At 45.5% G+C, this 20,608-nt stretch overlaps 1 protein-coding gene across 9 annotated transcripts in view; it reads right to left on the bottom strand.

The window, feature by feature from the left end:
• Positions 1 to 20,608, bottom strand: part of HELZ (helicase with zinc finger) — a 2,743,493-nt gene that overhangs the window by 1,721,881 nt on the left and 1,001,004 nt on the right. For all 9 annotated transcript variants that reach the window (XM_069655034.1, XM_069655036.1, XM_069655035.1 and 6 more), the window contains one exon: positions 19,727 to 20,060. In XM_069655034.1, coding sequence (XP_069511135.1) covers positions 19,727 to 20,060 — 334 coding nt within the window. The remainder of the gene's footprint in view (positions 1 to 19,726; positions 20,061 to 20,608) is intronic.

Raw genomic sequence — 20,608 nt, 5'->3', positions numbered from 1 at the left:
AAGAAACTGGTGTCAACACTGTACCGCTTCATTAACACACCAGAAGAGGAACTCAAGTGGTCATACATGAAACGGTGGGAGGGCGCGTTGGGGGCAGAAATAAGACAGCAATGGGGGGGATCTGTGGGTCGGCGTCCCAAAACTCACCCCGGCAGTCCAAACCAGAGAAATGTGGCTGAAAATCATAACGCAGTGGCACTACACTCCAGAGAGGCTCAAATCAATGTATCCGGAAATGTCGGACCGCTGCTGGAGAGGGTGCCAGGAAACGGGTACATGGAGGCATATCTGGTGGGACTGTCAGGGTGTAAAGGGCTTCTGGGGGGGGGGGGGGGGGGAGTACAAGGGGAAATGATAAAAATATTCCCAGCGGCAGCCCAAATGGGGGAGAGTGTGGCTGTGCGGATTCACAGACCCACAGGCCAAAAGACTCCACAAAGCACAATGGAGAAGTTTCATGGGCTTAGTTATTGCAGCATGGGCCACAATTGCCCAGAATTGGAAAAAACAAGACCCGCCGCTAGTATTTATCTGGCTATAGAAAGTCTGGTCACAAAAACTATGGAAAAGATAACTCATCACCTTCAGGCTCAGAAGAACTCCTTCACGAAGGAGTGGGGGGCTGTGCTGGATTACCTGAAATCGGGACTACATGGAACAATGGTGCCCACACAATATTAAAATCTCTGACATTTTTGGCACATAAACTTTTCCAGAAAGCACAACCGCATGGGTTCCTACTCTTCCAGGGGGGGCAGGGGGAGAGTTAGTGAAATTACGGAATTGCTGTTATGTTTATGAAAACAAAAATATGTTAAAAAAAAAAAATTGTTAACAGAACCAGTACAAACCATCATATTGTGGAAGTACTGGTAGGGTTAATTAGATTGCCCCTGGGTCTGTTTTTCGAGGGGGCACTGTGCAGTCCCCCCTCGTCGAGTTTCTGGCTGGTGGCAGTGGTTACCACGCAAAATATTCCACCGGAATATTTCCTATGGGATTTTCCCATTCATTTTAAACGCACCACTTTTTTGGTGCAATGTTAAAGATACTGCCGGGTTATTCATTTAATATTTATTCCCCGGTTGGGTCTTTTTGCCAGGACTCGGTTTTAAAATGGCGTTTGTGTTCGCCTCTGTAACTCCAACCCAAGTCAAGCCCTATGTTCCACTTTTGGCGGCCTTCTGCACAGAAGCCTCCAAAAGTGGTGCCACTCTGTCTGGGTCTACAGGATGTGTGGGAGGGGGGGGGGGGAAATAGGCACCCTGGACTGAGTTGCCTCGGCAACTCAAGTCGCACTCTTGTGTGATTGGTCCAGTGGTGAGCCGCCCGGCTCACCACTTAGCATGTTTGAGTGACAGCTAGGACTGGTGAATGGGGGTTTTCTGCATAAAAGCAGGGCTTTGGGGATTGGAAATTCAGAAGTCGCCACAGGACCTAAAGAATCCGAAGAGGGAGAAGCTGAGCCGACCTGCAACGACAACACCACCGGTGGAGCGCTGCTGAACCGCCTCACCACTTCCCGACGACAAAGAAGATATTCATCCTGGAGAGTCTTCTTCCTTTGAACTGGTGGGTTTAACCAGTTCGCCCTCTTTTTCGCCTTCCTGGATCGTCTGGTGGTCGAATCGCCCGTGCCAAGCACCCCGGCGGCCGGATAGCCACGCTTCACCACTACCGCAAATAAAAGGGTAGTACCTTTTAACCGGGAAACTCAGCGGCTGGTTTCTTCCCTGGCAGTGCAACAACCTCCAGCTTTCCTCCACGTCGAGATCTTCCTTTCCCCTGGACGAAGCACTGACTTGCACCCGCTGCCAGGAACAACTGCCCCAGCTGGAGCTTTCTCACCATTTCAGGTACTATGTCCCGCCTGGTCTCCCTTGCAACAGACTGTTCAAGGTGTCCCGTAAATCCTTGACTCTCTATCCTGGGGTGACCTGTGACCTCTTAACTAACTTTTCTGAACTGATCCAACTCCTTTTTGAACTATCTGTAAAGACTTTTAAAGTGTACTTCAACTGTGTGATCTTGGGCACATTCCGCCTTGCTCTCTCGAAGAGTGGTCCTGGCCTATGAACTTTCTTGCTCTACAGTAGATTCTGCCTTTCCCGACTTGCTGTGGTTCTTTTAAAAGTGTTGGTATTGTGTGCTTTCCTAATTCTGCCTTTTCCCTCCCTTTTGAAATAATTATTGGAGTGCCATCTTGGTTAAGCACTCACCTCTGTATTGATAATAAGTGGTGTTCTTTTCCTAAGACTTGTCGAAGAATTAATCAGGGAGGTGTATATATTTCTAGTGACTGTTTGAACTTGCTTGACATATTAGTGCCAGTGTATTTTTATAGGTGTGTTTTTAAATAAATAATTATATACTTTTATACCAAAGCACTGGTCAGTGTTTGCTTGCGTTACTGTATTTTTGTACCTAATGTGTATACTCTATATACTGCCTAACTCTTCTTGAGAGAAGTCCGACTGCTCAGCCACAGCTACCAGGTAAATCTGGGTGGTACAGACTGCTACCAATTGGGTTTACTGCCAACACCTGTAGTCTTAAACTTTATGCAGTGGTCCCTAAGGGAACTGCACAGGTTTCCGCCTAACAGTCTGTTTCGGGAGCCTGTTGTGTGGCGATCGCGACCGCGATGGCTTATAGGGCAGGGAAATCTCGGACTGCCCCCTTGATGCAATGTGTGGCTTTCCGGTCGGCGTCAACTTTCAGCCGTGGGAGGTGTGCTTTTGTGTGGTGCGACTTGGTCGTGCTAGTGCCACCGGGTGTCGTCGCCATAGCAGAACTGACTGCCTGCCTGTTGGGGTCAGGGACTTGCACATGGGTAACCGACGGTTCCAGATCACCCTCGACATCACTGTAGACGTCGATGCTGCAGTCGCTGGAGGCTCCCTCGACGTCCATGGCAGCCTCCGCCTGGTGAGCCCAGCATTTGGTTTTGCAGTCCTTGAATGTTTTGGGCCTGAACAGTTTGCACGACTTGCACTGTCATTCGGCATTATCCCTGGGGAGACAGATTGCACACCCAGTGCAAGTCTTTCCAGGGGAATTTTCTATTAAAGAGGGGCAAAACTTAAAGGGTGTATTCTCCATTATGTATGGGGTTGGCAGCCTGGAAAAATAATTGGGCGGAAAGGGGAATAACCATTCTATTAACGTGACTAAAGAATCAACCCCTCCCCCCCACTCTCCCTACTGTGAGGGCCAAGGTCTGTTGAGGCATTCCCAGGCCATGACAAAGGATCGTTGAGACGAGTTGTTGTAGTCGATAGTAATTAGTCCTTGATGACATCGCCAAAGATCTTGCGGTAGACGGATAGCGAAAGGACTGAAAAAATACTACGTTAACTTTTCTAAGCAGTGGCGAAATCCAAGAAGGAACTCCGCGATATGCGTGACTATGAAGGCGGAAAAAAACTATCTGATGGACCTCGACGTGTGAAGCACCATGGTTACAGTAGATGTCACACTAAGGATAATATTACTGGCACGCATAGATTAGCGAGCAGTGTTAGGTGAAGGCGGTGAGTTGTGAGAAGGAGCAGCGGCAAATAGATGTTTTAGAACCACTTGTCCAACCCTGTGTATCTGCTTTGGAATGGGTGTCAATGCATTAGTGCTAAGTGAAAGTGTGTACTGAACTCCATGTAGCTGCTTTGCAAATGCTGTCTAAGGGGACATTTGCAATAAAAGCCAGAGTAGCTCCTGTGCTCCTTGTGGAGTGAGGTCTTGGTGTGAAAGGCAGTGTCTTATTTGATAATGAATAGCGTAGTTGTATGCATCCGACTATCCATCTGGAGATGCAATTTTTGGAAATGCAGTCTCCTTCTCTGCCTGGTGCTACGGAGACTAACAGTTGGTCTATTTTCCTTAGCGGTCTGGTCTTGTTTACGTATTAAAGGAGCACCCTCCTCACATCCAGTGTGTGGAGTTTTACCTCAGCTGAGCTAGTTGGATTTTGAAAGCAAGCCGGTAGCTATGGATTGGTTCATGTGGAATTTGGAAATTAATTTAGGAGAGAACCTCAGATGTGTACGTAAAACCAATTCGTCTTAATGTATGATAAAGAAAGGATCCTGGACTGACAATGCTTGCAATTCACCCTGGAAGTAATAGCAACTAAGAAGGCAGTCTTGTATGTCTTGACTTATGCATAGGTTCGAATGGGGACACCATGAGCTTTGCGATTACTACATTGAGATCCCATCCTGGCGGTGGGTTAGAAATTGGAGCATGGAGTCTCTTTACTCCCTCCGTGAACGCTTTAATGACTGGAATTTTCCACCACAATACTTTACTTTGAGAGGTGGTGTACGCTGATAAAGCCGCCAGGTGGTACTTTATGGAGTTGAACACTAACCTCGAGTCTAGCAAGTGCAGCATAGAATTTTGAATGTGGGATGGATTACAATCTGTGGGGTTTATTTGTTTAGACTGGCACCAAATTACAAATCTCCTCCACTTGTCGAAATAACAGTGTCTAGTGTTTGGTTTCATGCCTCCTTGAGGATGTCCATACACCACTGTGGTAGATTAAGCTGTCCGAACTCTGACTTCAGGAGCCATGCTGCCAAGTTCATTGAATGTGGTTGCGGATGCACTGCTGTTCTCCCGTGTTGGTAGGTGGGTCTGACACAGGCGTTTGATGGGAACGCACATTGCCAGTTTGCACAGATGAGGATACCATGGCTGTCTCGCCCACATGGGAGCAACTAGGATGAGCGTCATCTGTTCTCTGAATTTTGTTCACTATTCTGCTCATTAAGGATGTTGGGGGGAGGGGAGGAGCATAAGCACATTTCCCTGACCCGTTCATCCATAGGGAGTTCACCTTGGAGTGTGGTTGGGGGAACTTGGACGCAAAGTCTGGGAATTGTTTGTTTTCTCCTGTAGCGAACAAGTCCAGAGTGCAGTATCCCCATTGAGAGAAGATGTGATCTACGACACGAGTCTAGTTGCCACTCGTGTTCCTCTGGTAGGGGATCCCTGCTCAGAGAGTCTACTAGAGTGTTGAGTATCCCTGGAACGTGTTGGGAGGACAGGGACATGCCCCGTCTGAGTGCCCATCTCCATATTTTCTGTACCAGCTTGGACAGACTTGGCAAGTGTGTGCCCCCTTGTTTGTTTACATAGAACATTGAAGTGGTGCTGTCTGTCAGAATTTGAACCGACTAGTTCATGAGTTGCACTTCGATTGCTTGAAGTACTTTGAAGCAGGTTGATGTGGTTCTGTGCCGTGATGCGAGTCCACAGACCATGTGCTGTGTGGTGAAGGAAATGAGCCCCCCACCCAGAGAGTGATGTGTCTGTTGTAAATGTCACGATTCCATTACGGGCCAAGCGCGGTCGGGCCCAGGGAGGGTTGTTTTTCCACCATGATAGAGTAGGGAGGTGGTGGACAGGTATGATGGCTGGCTGGCGTAAGCGTGTAGAACGGAGCAAGGCTGCATCTGCACCAGTGCGCCTACCAAGGGAGAGGTAACGCCCGGCACGTGCAAAGGAGCATCAAGCATGTGCGAGGATCCAAGGCCCCTGGTAGTCTAACCCTGAAAGGGCGTGGACCAAGGCAGTGTCTCACTTACCGCTCCTGCTCTCAGTGTATCTGCAAAAGACTTTACATGGATGGAAAGCTGTGGAAACTCACCTGAAGAAACTCACCTGAAATGAGGATCCACGCCCCTGTGTAAAGACTTTGTCTCTGCGTTCGTTTTTATTTTTTTTTCCCCGAACAGCACCCGGAATCCACCGGTGGGGCTGCTCATCTTGGACATTGATTCTTCATCGCCTGTTCATCTTAGACATTGGTTCTTTATCACCTGCTCATGTTGGTTCTTCCTCGGTTCTACGACTGTTGTCATACCCGCAGTAGCCGAGGACCTGAAAAGCAAAGCAACAGTGTGAGAGATCCCATTCCGTTCTTCGACCGCCACCCATCCCAGTGCCTAGTGTGCTCACCCGCACAGTGAGTCCAACTCTGTTCCTTCAGCGTCTCATTGCGGAGTTGGCCTTCAGTCGCTCAGCTCGTGTGAAGAAGAAAGACAAGACATTGTGAAAGTAAGCTCAGTCACTGTACAGAACAAGTTTGCAAGCACAGCAAATTTAACACTTGTGTTTAATCAAGACTTACTTGTTCACCATCGTATCCTGTGCGTCGCAGCCAGCCTGGATCATGCACCTTTAGTGAAGTAACTGGAGGAAGATACGTACCTGAGGACAGCAACCATAGTCGCAACTATTACGGTGAGCAGTGCTCGCTTTGTGCCAGCCAGCCAACCCAGGGTCTGAAAGGGAGGGGCACCTGCACTTTTACTTACCCTGTGCTTACCTTTAGGTCAACCTGACACCCATAACAATACATCCCAAAAGTCCCGAAACCACCCAGTTCCCTCCCAACCTCACTGTCCACTGGGAGTTAACCCCCAGTCGACCAGTGGGGAGAGGAGTGGCTGGGACGAGCATCAGGGTGAAGGCAGCCAACAAGGGGGCTAACACATCGGTACAGACCAGGCACTCCTGCAGGGCACCAGAGGTAAGCGTGACAGTAACTATCGCTTGCGCTTCCAGGTTGTAGAAGGGTTTTTCCTTTAACAAGTTTTCCCTTGTTCACCAGCGTAGGTTTTAAACCAGTGTTGGCGAAACGACAACTAGATCGTCCCACTGACCGCTTGCCTGAGACCACTGTTTCGCCAACCACTCCTGCATTGGGTGCATGCACAGACGTGCGTATGGAACCAGGTATATGGACGATGCCATCATGCATAGTAAACACATTGCTTTGCGTACGCTTATCTGGAGACCGGCTTGATACTGAGGTATTTGCCAAAGCATGTTTTGCACTCTTTCCATGGATGGAAACTGTTAGGAACTGTTTTGTTGTGTTTGGTACATGACTTGACTTTTTCTCGTTTATTGAGAAAGCCAATTGGAAGAGAAGGTTTATGGTTCTTTGCGTCTTTAGTTTGCAAAGATGGGGTGATTCCCCTGTGATCAGCCAGTCCAGGTAGGGGTACACTGGGATTGCCTACCTGCGCAGGTGCGCTACCACCACCGCCAGTACCTCAGTGAATACCCTTGGAGCCGAAGCTATCGCAAAGGGTAGCACCTTGAATTGGTAGTGCTGGTTTGCTATTTTGAAACTCAAGTTTTCTGTGCGCTGGGAACATTGAAATATAGAAATAGGCATCTTTCATATCCAGTGTTGCTATGTAATCTCCCCGTTTTAGCAGGGAGGTTACTTCTTGGAGCACTGTCATGCAGAATTGTTGTGGCTTTACAGAGATGTTTGCAGGACGCAAGTCTTACACTGGGCGCATAGTAAGATCTTTCTTTGGCACAAGGGAGTAGGTTGAATAAATACCCTTGTTTACCTTGTTGGACGGCACAATCTCTATGGCGTCCTTGAGAAGCAACGCGTTGACCTCTTCGAGAAGAGTGAGCTGTTCTTCTCTTGTTGTTTTCCTTTGGCACGGGGGATGTTTGATGGTTTTTGGAGGAGCTCCACACAACCTTCAGCTACTGTTGATAGCACCCACTTGTCTGAGGTTATTCCCTCCCATGCGTGGGTGAAATGTGAAATCCGCCCCCTACTGGGGAGGGATGGGAGGGGACCTGTAGCGGGCTGTCATTGTTTGGGAGGTGTGCCTCCACCTCTATATGTGGAGGACCTCCCCCGGCCACATGATCTGCACTGGCCTCTCTGGTAACCCTGTGACACCTGACCTTCGCTGTTATTCCAGGAAGAATTTTTCCTATGTCTGTACCCGTAGCCTCTTTGGGAATTTTGGCCACGAAAGCAGCAAAATTGTTCCCGCCTCTCTGGCCAGGAGGTTTATTAGTTAGTTGCCCGAGGGACATCAGGGTGTTGTATTCCTCCTTGGCGGACTTCAGGGCGTCCTCTATCGCTTTGCCAAATAAGATTGTTGGTTATACTGGCACAAGTAACGTCACCTGGGTCTCCAGCGTAAAGCCAGACTGGCGAAGCCAAGCGTGGGGCTTGATTATGGTTCTTTCAGCTATTATTCAGCCTGCATTATCTGCAGCGTGGAGATTATTCTTGAGAACGCAGCTGGCAGTAGCTTTGCCTTTCGCTGCTACTAATGCAAATTGAGACTTTGCTATTAGGGTAATTATTTCATCCCATTTATGGCAATCATAACTTGGCAAAAGTGTAGAATTGTTGGCGATTCTAGCTTGAAACAATGCTGAAATCGCTGCCTTCCTTCCCAATGTATAGAGCTTCTGGTTCTCTTTGTCTGGGGGAGCCTCTAAAGAGGCTTGTGGTGTCCCTGCCCTTTTACGGTAGTAGTAGTGACCATGAGCGAATCTTGCTTAAGCTGGCCCCTGATATGGAGCGGGTCAGACGGCGCTGGGCTGAACAGTTTCTCTACCCGTGGGTTTACTGCCCGTGTTTGGTTAGGTGTCTCTAGTGAAGGTTGGATTCTTCTCTGGACAGATTTTAAAATTGGGATGAATTGGGTGGCAGCCTTCTTGTCTCCAAAAATATCTTCGACATTTTTCTGAATACCAAAGTGCTCAGCTGCTTTGATTAATAGGTCGTTGTGGAGGGGCTGATTATCTACTGGATCTAGGGAATCTTGTTGAATTGGTGAGGCCAGGGTATACACCTATGCCTCTGCCTCTTCATAATCATCACCACCATCATCATTGTAATGATCAGAGTGTTGGTAGTCCTCATTATCCCGTTCAGTGTATGTATTAACATCAAAGCTCAGCTGCTGTACGAGACCTTTTTGCTGGTGGCTGGGATGAAGCCAGGGGCTGAGAGCTAGAAGCCTGAGTAGTAGGAGGTGTAATTTGAAAGTTTTCAATAACATGAGGATTTTTATCGAAAAGTAAAAAGAAAAGGTCATTCTGGACATCACCCTATCTATGTCCTCTGCAGTCCATTGGGCTGATCTGGGGATGACCCCAGGGTAACGTGGGGTAGGGACTTGTACTAAGGATGTAGGTGTGGATAGGCCCTTATTCTGTAAGGCCTCAGCCAAAGAACCCATCTCTTGTGGGACAGTTAATGCTTCCTTAAAAGGGGTATACTTGTTATTATGAGACTTGTCTTTATGATCAGAACTCTTGGAGGAAGACTTTTTGGTATGAGTAGCCTTTAGCAGGCTCTCAGGGACACGTTTCTTAACCAGGTGAGACAACCCAGTATGTTTTGACTTTACAGCCGATTTTGACGAATGATGTCGTCACTCTGTATTGGGATGGACCTCCGCCTCGTCTGCAGACATTCAGTCGATGTTTTATGGGCAGCGTCTTTCAGTTTCTAGGCCTGTCATGGGGTGGGAATCTACAGATCTCCCCCTAGACGCTGTATGTGGGCGTTTGGTCGACGGCACTGACTCATCGCCCCGGCATGTGTGTTTAGTGGCGTGTGTAGTGGAAGCGCTCTTGCCGCCAGGCTGTTGTCCCCATAACAGAGCCGCCTCGCTATATCTTAGGGTCGGGGGCTTGCACTTGGGAACTTGGCTGTTCCTAGTCACCCTCGTCGTCCGAAAAAGAGCTCCCTCCATGTCAATGGCGGCCTCAGCCTGCATTGCGTGATGGGCCCATCACTTGGTTCTGCGATCTTTAAGAATCTTAGGTTTGAAGCGCTTGCAGGCTCGACAATGCCCCTCTTCGTGTTCACTGTTTAATCACAGGTTGCACACTCTGTCGGTCCACGGAAATTTTGTATTACATGTGGGGCAGAATTTAAAAGGTGTTTTATCAATGTTTGGGAAAGGCAGCCAGGCGAGAAAGAGAAAGGGTGTGAAAATGCTTTGTACAATGAGTGCCCCCCACACTCCCTACTGTAAGGGCCAAGGCCCGGTGTGCCTTCAAAGGCCGAAAGGGTCAGTTGAATCATGAATTAGTTCAACAGTGCTGTCTTTTCCACCGTGCCGATGAATTGGTCGGAAAGGAAAAGGACAGAAAGAGTCAACTATTTTTACCTTGTCATAAGCAAATGGTGTTATGCCGAAAATGTACTCTGTAATAAGCGTCCGCTCATGATGGTGGAAAAAAACAATCTGAGGAACCTCGACGCGTGAAGGACCATGGGTACAGTGGAAGTCACACTAGTGATAGTATTACTGGCACGCCCTGTCGAAGTCCCTTAGAGTTTCGAAAACAAAAGTAATACTCTGCAGCTTCCACTAGGTGTCGGCCTATGCATAGCTAGCATGTGATCTATGCAGATTCCACAAGACTCAGAAATATATATGAATATATATTTTTTTCACAGAAAAAACTTTAAAGTTTAGAGTTGATCAGATTTATCGCAACCAAGCCCTTGAAATTCAGCGCATTGGGGAAGACATGACGGCCTTAACTTGCCGTGCTCACTTTGATGTCCCACATAATGTCATTTTGTATGTCACTGTGAATCCCTTTTCTTATGATATATATGTGCTCTTGGGCTTTGCAACGGGAACAGGAAATTTTGTGCGAACATACACAGTTGGTAGAAAATGCATCAGGTAAACAGCTGGGAAAATGTGATAATACGAAAGGTCCAGGACGGATATGCACAGTGTTGGGGGAGCATGTCTGTTTAGATGGATTTCCAAATTCAGCCCTGGTGGGAGGAATTTGGAAGGCCACCCTATTATGGTGAACAGGGAAGACACAGAGGTTAGCCAAACCCGATCAAGGTGAGGTAGCAGAGCAGCACGGCTTAGTCTCTCTGGAAGGGTTTGAGAGTGGTCTAAGGCTAGGATTCATAACAGAGCAACAGCAGTAATTCCAGTTTGACAGGGAAGTATACAAATGCATTTATTCGGCCTTTGGTTTACACACTAAAAATCATAGGTAAATATTGTCACACAAAACCCTTATAAAATAGATATTTTTTCATTTTTGCATTTATGTGCATAGTTCAAAGAACTTTCATATAACATACATAATCAATACCAATAACAGTCAAAAAAGAAACTTCTTACATGCAATTTAAAAACATTCATTATTTCATACATGTCAATTCAAGGAAAAGAGAAAAATCAAAAAGATTGACAGTTTCATTTTGCAATGACTTTGCATACACAGGAATATAGAAAGGTAACATTTATATGGAGAGGCATTAATTACATCTTTGAATACGCAATTTGTTACCCAGTTTGGTTTGTTAGGTCCGCCAAGTTAGCCTGAGGCTGTAACTCCCTTCCAAAATCGGTAAAGTGTGATGTGTGCAGATTTCCCATATTTAACGAGTATGACCAAAAACGGTCACCTTTTATGTCATCATATCTTGTGACATAAGGCCCAAGAAGATTCATATATAAAGGGCCAAATTCTCTACATTCAGTAAAAACATGTTGTGCAGACTTAGGTTTATCCTGTACTCAGCAGTGTCGACAGGTCCTGGCTTCTTTTGGAATCTAGGAGTTCTGGGCCAATTGTCCCCAGAACTGGGAGTTTGTTGATTCGCAGGAGTAAAAGAAATTTGCGGATCACTAGTCTAGGGCACTTCAAGTAGGGCTGAGGCACCCTATAGGTTTGCAACAAATAGGGCAGAACCTCACCATAACTCTTTAGAGCACTCAGATGGATAGAGTTAGCGCACCAATCCCACTTCTCCAGTGGAGTGACAACATGGTAGCTCTCTTTCCAATTTGGAATCCATTCCACAATTTTGAAGTTTTCCTCAGACAATGTGGTAAGGTTATTTCCATGCTTGCCCTTTGACTTGTCAAGTAAGCTCAACAGTAGACAAACTGGGGCTATAGTTTAGTTTTTAGATAAAGTAAGCATCTTCTTTTGGGTGCCCACTCCTAGTATCCTCCTCCAAAATGATCCCGCCACAATAGTCAACCAGGACAGATCTTTCATCCCTAAAGCCTCTAGCCCATATAATATTGCAGCACAGAAACTTTGATTGTAAAAAGACAACATGCTGAGCAAGCTGAAGCCAGAGGTCTCCATAATACATCTTACAATGACTTGGGTCATGGCGATTGCTTTACGCTTCGTCTCTGCAATAATTGCCCCACAGTCACATTCTTACGTGATTACAAGTCCCAAATACTTATATTGCTTTACTCGTTCTTTGTTCGCACTCTCTGCCGCCATTTTGGCACAGCCATGTTTCAGGGAGCAAAATGCATATACTTGGTTTTTTCAAAGTATACCCGGAAGGCCATTTTATCCTGCATACTTACACAAAGCAGTCAGGGTGACTTTTAAACCAGAATAAGTATGGTTGCAAAGATTAAGGTCATATGCATACATGAGATACTTTATCAGGACTCCACCAAAACTAGGTGGATGATTGGCTGCCAGCCCCAGGTATTCTCGAAGGTCTGCCAGGTACATGTTGAACCGTATAGCGGCCAGAGCACATCCCTGTTTTACTCGTGTCTCGTTTGAATGAGTCGGGTCATTGTTCCCCAACTGTTCAATCCGACCTGTACTGCAGTGTCCGCATGTAAATTCTGTACGCCGTATAAGAGGTCAGCTGGGTACCCATAGATCTTACGTTTTTTTCCATAACCGATTCCTTTCTATTGTGTCGAAGGACGACCTGAAATCGATCATGGCCATATGCAGGCAGGGATTGCCCTTGGTTTTCGCATCCCTAGTTAACCTGTCAATAAGCCAATGACAATGTGCAGTTCCAAAGCCAGACCTAAAGCCCATCTGAAAGCAGTATATCTTGGTACCATAAGTGCATTTCTTAGGCCATGGAATATTAGGGATGGAAATATCTTCCCGGTTACATCTAGCATTGCGAGAAGCCTAAAATTCTTAGGTGATGTTCTGTTCACTTTATTTGTACATGGGCACCAAGACAGTTTCTCCATGATCTCGGGACTCCACCCTAAAGAGTACAAATAGGAACCTTAATATGTATTCTGGCATTTTCTCAGCACAGCATTTGAGAGACCGTTGGGTCCAGGAGCTCTTGAGTCTTTAAGTTCACCTATTTTAATTTCCATGTCCTCAAGACCAAAATGTAGGTCAAAACTCTTGATATTACGACATACTACCCGAATACTCTTCCCAAACAAAAATGTTTTGCTTATGTGTTCAACCGAGGCCTGCTCACTGATACCACTTGCAATTAGAGGGGCTTTGGCCGTGTTGAATTTAGACAATAAGCTCCACAACATTTTGGTGTCATTAGATGTTATTGCTTTGAGGAGGTATTGCCATTGGGCATTTTTTATGAGCATATCTCCAGCTCTTAACCCATTGTCTATATCGTTTTGTTTTTCTTCTGATGACATGCTTGATGGTTTACCTGCATGTCAGGATTTAACTTCTTATTTCTTCTGATCTCGTCTCATTCATCTCTTTGCGTCTTGAATGACTCCGTCATAGTGTGAGCTTTTCCCTGGTTTATTCAACATGAAATAGCTGCCCGCATGTACTGTCAGCTGAGTCAGTTTCCTTAAGCCAGGTATCAATAGCATCTGCCGATAGCCCATGTACAATTTTAAGTTGGGCAACTGTCTGCATTGTTACAAAGAGGTGCACCTTCTCTATGTTTTTCTCAGACCATCTAATTCCTTTTCTGCTGCCATTTACATCCAATGTCACCTATTTTTATCTCAGCTTCAGTGTCCATACCTTCAATTGTAAAGAATTAATATGGCGTGGTCATTGTAATTATTTTCTTCAACTACCAGCTTCTTTATTTGTGGCATGGTAGCCTCATAGAAGAACTAGTCTATCGTGGAAGATAGCAGACCCCTCTTTCAGGTCGTTCTCCTTGGCCTATCCCCCACAGACTCACCCATTTAGCATTAAGCAATCCCAGTCAAGAAAGGTATCCAACCAGGATCTCCCCTTCAGTGACTTGCTTGCTTTCTCCATTTTTGGAAGGGTACTAAACTATTCAGTTTCATTAATCTTGTTGTCACAGCAACATCAAGTGTTAAAATGCCCCCGATTATTATCATTTCAAGCATTCCTTTATATTCTGCATTACACAAAATGTCAGCAATGCTTTCAAGGATGCTATTGGTACAGGAGAGTCCTAGCTGTTTATGATGATCTAGTTTCTCTTACCATGTCTCTTACCATGTCAGACTAATTCTCACTGCAAGAATGTTAGGATTAATTTAACTGAGTTGGATACGTGTTGCCTGTGTAGAATAGACACCAATGGTTAGCCCACCATTAGGGCGCCCCACCTAAGACCTTTTTCCGCCAGTACTTAAAACATCTGGTACCCATCAGTAAACATTTCGGTGAGTAGCACACATTCCGGGAGTAAGAATATGTCTGCATGCAACAAGTCAAGTGACCCCTCTGTACTCTGTGAGTGAAACCGCTCATATTTTCAGTTGTTCAGTACTGGTTTAGCAGCTTTGTTCTGGACCAGGCAACTTAGAATTCCCATGATGTTTTCTTGCAATGTATTAGGACACTCGAGTGATCCCACCCTCATTTGACACTGGCAGCAATAGTTTCCACAGTTTATCTACACTTGGTTTTAAGGGGTTAATTACCGGAAGTGGAACCAGTATTGGGTCGATCTCGGCGCCCAGTTCTAAATACCTGTTTTTGTACAATCTGATCAGGCTGGCTGTTTCAGCAGCCATGCAATGTACTTGGCTACTTTGATGTACTGTGTTTTTAATTGGCTCTAACTATTCAAAATCTTTAGTGTCTAGAATTCTGAGTGGTAAGATCTTGTGATTCAATGCTAGAAATTCTGATCTGTTTATGTGTAGATGGGGAGCCACTTTATGGTCAATATGGTATCGTTGCTGGGAGCAGGATCTTCATTTGGTGGTTCAATTACTTTAGTCACACCTTTTCTTGATCGTGCCACTGGCACATGGCAGTGGGAGTTCCAATTCCCTGTTTGGGTTTAGAGGCGCTTCGTCCATCTCATCAAAACCAAACTCTTCTTCATTTTTCTTTTTCTCGCTCTTTTTGTTCATCCCATTATTTCTGCTGTTTTTCCTTGCCATTCCTTTGCTGGTCAATTCCTTGAGGGCTCGGATGTTTTTGCGTCATTGTTTCTTTTCGCTGTTTCCTGGAAAGATAAATAGTTGAGGCATTGTTGTCCTGTTCTATGTGCATTCAACACTACACTTCTCTGGTACTTCCAGGGAGGCAAGGGTTTGACCCTGGGTTCGTGGGACTTTGAGTGTATGGGGTCAATCTTGCCAACTTCTTCCAATATTTTCCCATTAAGTTGAAGCAGGACTTTCATAGCAAACTGGATTACCATCAGTTGTGCTTGAATTTTGCTACAAAGTGTTACTGGCTCTTGACCAGGGTTGGAGAGTCATGAGTCTTCCTCTGTTGGTAATAGATTCGGAGTAATTGAGAGACTAGCAAGGGGTGCCGGGTGCTGAGAAATAATCGGTACCTCTTCAGGTGTTTCAGCAATGTCTGTTTCAAGCTGAGTTATTTTCCTACTTGCCATTGTTTCAGCTTCAGCCATTTTCTCCGTACCCAGGGTGTCATGCAAGGAGTGACAGAGCTAGGAGTGAATTATTATTGTTGATGGCAGCGAAAGACAGGTCAGTAGTGCAACTTCCATTTTTGGAAGGGGAGTGGATCAGCGGCTGAGGTCGAGATGTAACTACAGCCGAAAGAACCGCTGTCGGGTCTGCTGCCCTTTCCACTTGAAAAAAAGATTTAATTATGCCAGCGACACAGTGGAAACAAAAGGCTTAAAGGTGGATCGGCTGATGTGAAACAATGGTTCATAGTGATCATTTCGAAAAAAAGTTTCTACAAACCAAAGTTTCGAAAAACAAAGCTGTGACAGCCTATATTTAACATGCAAAGTGCATTTCTTTCAAAACCAATCTGTCGACAATAGTCATGGACTGGGTTTCAATTGAAATGCACTTCATGTTAAAAGTAGCATTTCAATGCTTTTTTTTGTAACTTTGCAACGTTAGATGCAGCTGTCCAGTGCTGAAATTACAGCACTGGTCAGCTCCATGTAACGTTTCAAGGTTTTAGTGTATATTGGGGGGGTTACCCCCATTCCCTAGGCCACCCCTGCAACCCATAACCCAAGCCCCAACCCTAACCCATGTCAACGGCACTTTCACATTTTTTTTTCAAAGAAATTGTCATTCGAAAGAATGGCATTTAGACAAAAATAATGCTAAAGTTAGCCATTCGAAACTTTCACTTTCGAAAAAATGACAGGACATCGAAACAATGGTCACTTCACAAAGAAAAGACTGCTTCAGTGTGTCTCTTGTAAAAACCACGTACGGCTTGTCAGCTGACAGGAGACTGTAGCTCATCTACCAGCCTGGCCAACATTCTGGGAACTAACAATCAGTAATTTTTAAATTTGCAGATGCATATCGTATCAATAAGTGAAACAATTGATGGCTAAAAAAAAACAATAACAGTTTAGGTCATATTGAGCCTGGAGTTATGGTCCCAGAGGATCACAAACTTCTGCAGAAATTGGGCTCAATCTGTAGCTAGTACAAAAAGCCTTCTCTGGCACATGCACAGAGATGGACAACGGGGATAGGTATCTCCTCATGGTGGAAACAGACCTACACCAGTGAGTACGAAGTCCAGCAACCTACCCAACAGAGCTGAGAAAATCAATCTGCTGCTGATCACACAACCCACAGAAACATGCAGCTGCGCAAATAAAGTTTGTGTATGCTCTGCTGTCTTGTGCTCACAATGGGTTCCAGTACCTCGTCAGACAGGTCGTGTCCTTGGAACTTAAGCCATTCAAGTGAGGTATAAAGCAGTTGTTTGCCTGATCCAGATGGAACATTCTGTTCACCTCCTCAGTCAGCAGGTCCAGAAATACTGGGTTTCTCCAGCACACCCTACAACAACCTCTGCAGCCACCAAGATTGTCATTCTTGTTGTATTTTAATCTCATCAGGACCATCTGCAGCAAAGCGACTGAAGGGAAAGCATATGCTTTTGCAAAATTTCATGGACTCAACACCACACAATGCTCTCTTTATAAGGACCTTTTCAGGAACCTCTCTAGACCAGAACTGGAGGTATTCCCCATAAGCATTACTTGCAAAGAGATCAATTTGAGACACCGCACAACCTGGACAAGTGCTCCACTACAGACTGATGCATAAAACAACTTGTGCAACACCGATGGACTCCTGCTAAGAGCGCCCATCCTCAAACTGCTCATCCAAGCTCGAAAGCCGGGAATGAGTGCCCCTGGCAATCAACCACATCAAAAGCATGCACCTGTATGTTGTGCCATTGCTCCTGTATACCGAGCCATAAAGGACTTTGGGGAAACTGAGACTCAAACTGTCGTCTGACATTACTCTTACACAAAACCCATTGTAATGAAAAGAAGGTCAAAGCCTCCAGGTTCCATAGCCATTAGGTTGGTAGCACGCAGCTCCATTGTTCTCTGGATCCAAAATGCAGAGCTGGCACAGTGGGAGGAAGAACTGTTAACTACTTAAGCAGCTCAGTGAACATTGCTAATATCTCGGACTGGAAGGAATCCAATTTCCCTGGCACTTGTGGCTCCATAACATCCATAACTGTTTTCCTGATCTGGGGATCCTTAGAGTGGACATCAGTTCCCTGCTGATTCTTTTTAGTTTTGTCCAAGTACTTGTGCCTAGAAGACCCTGAAGGGAGGTGCGCAACCAATGGGGCAGGGGATAAGGAGTGGTGTTCTGGAAAGGGATGCGTGCAACCGCGGGTGATGGGGATATAGATAAGTTGTGTAGGGGAAGCGCATGACGGAGGGTGCAAGGGAGGCACAACACCAAGTGGGGATTAAGGGAGACCCAAGACCGAGGGGTTATGGGGAAGGCAGCACGAGATGTGTGCGACCAAGTTGAAAGGAGGGGACTTGCTGCAGCCCTGGGTCGCGAAGGAAAGGGAGCAAGAGAAATACAGCTGAAAGGAACGGGATCAGGGTTGGGCCTGTGAGACGGTTGGTTAACAGGCATGTTGGTATTCCCACTGCACCCATGGTGAAAGCCATAAGGTGGGGAGCAAGCCAGGCACCTGCAGGCATTTATAACCGGCCACGAACCAGAGTGAAGCAGGAACGTGGGCGAAGGGCAACACAGACAAGGAGCTGACTCTCTGATCTTGCCATAAAATTGCAAGGCAAGACACCAGATCCGATTATAGGGAAGAAGAAGCTAGAATGAAAAAAAAAGGGAGGCATACATATCAAAACAATGGGTGATTGATATTATGTGTCAACAGGTATAACAGAATTCTGCACGGTCAGTGAATGGTAATCGATCTCCTGATTCTAAGGTGGTTAGAACTAACTATGCATGCCACCCTTTTTGTGGTTTTCGCCTATGAGACTCCTGTCAGACTCCTCAGCCATGCGCACTGCCTGTAGAATCGTCTCTTATGGTCACTAGTACTGGGATTCTGCTGGGTCTTCCAACCAGGGCAAGACTAGTTCAAAAGTGTACCTTAGCAACTGAAATATCTTATTCTAAACCATAGACGGGGGTCATTGAGCAGTGCCAAGAAAATAAGGCCTAGATGACGACGATAACCCAGAGCACTACATTCGTTAACCTATTAATATGATGCTAAATTGTTTCTGTGGGGGATCTATTAGCGTATGCAACATCGTGAAACTATCCAAAATGGTCACTGTGTGAAGATGGCAGCATGAGCTAGCATTAATGATTTCAGAGTCCTTTTTGATGTCAAAGTAAGCCACTGTGGTGTCTGTTGGGGTTGGGGGGGGGGTGTACTTTGACTTTTGCAAATATGTGCATGGTATAAAGCCCAATCAAACTCAGCCATGCGTTGGGTCACGTCAAATAGGGGTTCAGTAAGCACAGCTAGCTAGGGAATAAATAGTTGGCAGAGCGAGTAAACTGCTCCTCTCCTAAATGGATTGCAGTGACAGGGTGGCCCGCATGTCCCTTACGTTCTGCAGTTTGCCCCAAATGGCATAGCCGCAGAGCATAATCCCAAACAACGCTAGTTAATCCTTGAACTCTTGTTTCTCTGTGGAAGGTTAGGCCATAGTCCTTTAGTCAAGCTAGCAGAGCTTCCAATCCTGACAAATGTCACTCTTCACTATGGGAGTGCAGTAAGATGTTATCAATGATGTTGATGACCGTTTCAGCAGCACCTATTGCACGACTTAATTTCTTTAGAAGAACAAATGGCTTACCTTTATTATTTTTTTGGATGGATACAATGATTTCTTCCACATATTCCTCATTTTTCATCCACCTACCACAATAGGTTCAGTCCACTAATTAAATGTGTTGACAGTCATCCCCAAAAAGGGTTGTATACATTTTTTTTCTCATGAGCATTAGTTCTGCTGTTGCTTGCAGATGCCTGTGGTCAAAGGGCGGAACTAAGAAAATAAAGTCAGCGACTTCTAATATAAGTAGCAATGAAATCCCTTCCATTATACTTTGCTCAAAACTGCTTATGAGGCATATTTCATATAATCTGTGTGAGGAATGTATCCAGCCGAAACATTTGATTTATAGCTTGGAGGCGCAGGACATTTTGACAGAAGGCAGACACATGTGTCTTGTGTCCCACAAAAGTATTTTTTTGTTTGAATCAAATTCACTTTATTTCTTTAGTCATTTAGAAAGGCATGCTTTGAATAAAGTGTTCACTATGGTACACATTTGTATCATTGGCAAGGTTGGGTCTCTTTCATTGCTCTCCCTCAATGAAAAGATTGGCAGAACATGAGGGACCTTTGCACCATGATAAGAAATAGTTGTATGTAACTAGAACCTGTCCGGTAACCAAACAGATACTGAAAACATACCTGCATTTCCCTATCAGCCCTTAGTTTGAGTTCTTCACAGCAATCGCGACATATTCTCAGAAATATATAATCTTTTGTTTTCTCCTCGATAACCGCTTCATAAACCTTCTCTTTGGTTCCCTGGGACTGTACAGATTTCTCTTTAGCAACTGGCAATAAATAAACAGCGTTGACTTTGGTCATCACCAGTCGTCCAGCCAAAGTGTCTTCAGAAAGTGTCTCTGTGAGTTTAAAGCGGCCGAAAAGTTGCCCATTCTGCGCATATTTTGCACCTCCAGAAACACCAGTCAGCATGAAGCTTGCTACAAGCTGCAATTGCACTTTTATGTTGAACCTACAAAAAAATAAAATACATTTCAGTAAGTAACTTGGAAACTAGTTTGCAGAGTAATGTATATTTAATAAACAGCATTCAACTCGTTGTAGTAGTATCTGCAAACCTATCAGAAAGAACATAATTCAGAAATTAAAGTTACTCACCGTAGTCACAAGAGTATAGTCCATAGTTCCCTTTGCTCCATCCTTGTGGGTGTCCCCCAAAATGGGGATGGTACCGGAACCTTTCGGAGCAAAACACTGAGCTTCCCCTTTAAATTTAGTACAGAGCACTGGGGCGTGGCCTCAGGCGTGGGAACGTCCTGCCGAGGCCCCGCCCTTAGGTGCCTCACCTCAGTCCCCTTTGGGCATACAGGAGGCTTAGATACCTGGCTACACTCACTGCATATTAGCCCTTGGCATACAAGCAGGGGAAGCTGGGTGGGACGTATGGAGGAAAGGAGACTATGGAAAAGGAGTAAACTAGTCACTACGGTGAATAACTATTACTCATACGTCCCGTCCCCTTTACTCTATCCTTGTAGGTGATTCCAGTGAACAAGACCA

The sequence above is a fragment of the Ambystoma mexicanum genome, chromosome 3q, assembly GCF_040938575.1.
Source record: "Ambystoma mexicanum isolate Mex_15411 chromosome 3q, UKY_AmexF1_1, whole genome shotgun sequence".
NCBI lineage: Eukaryota > Metazoa > Chordata > Amphibia > Caudata > Ambystomatidae > Ambystoma > Ambystoma mexicanum.
Note: the sequence above shows the minus strand (reverse complement) of the source record. Positions and strands in the feature narration are given on the sequence as shown.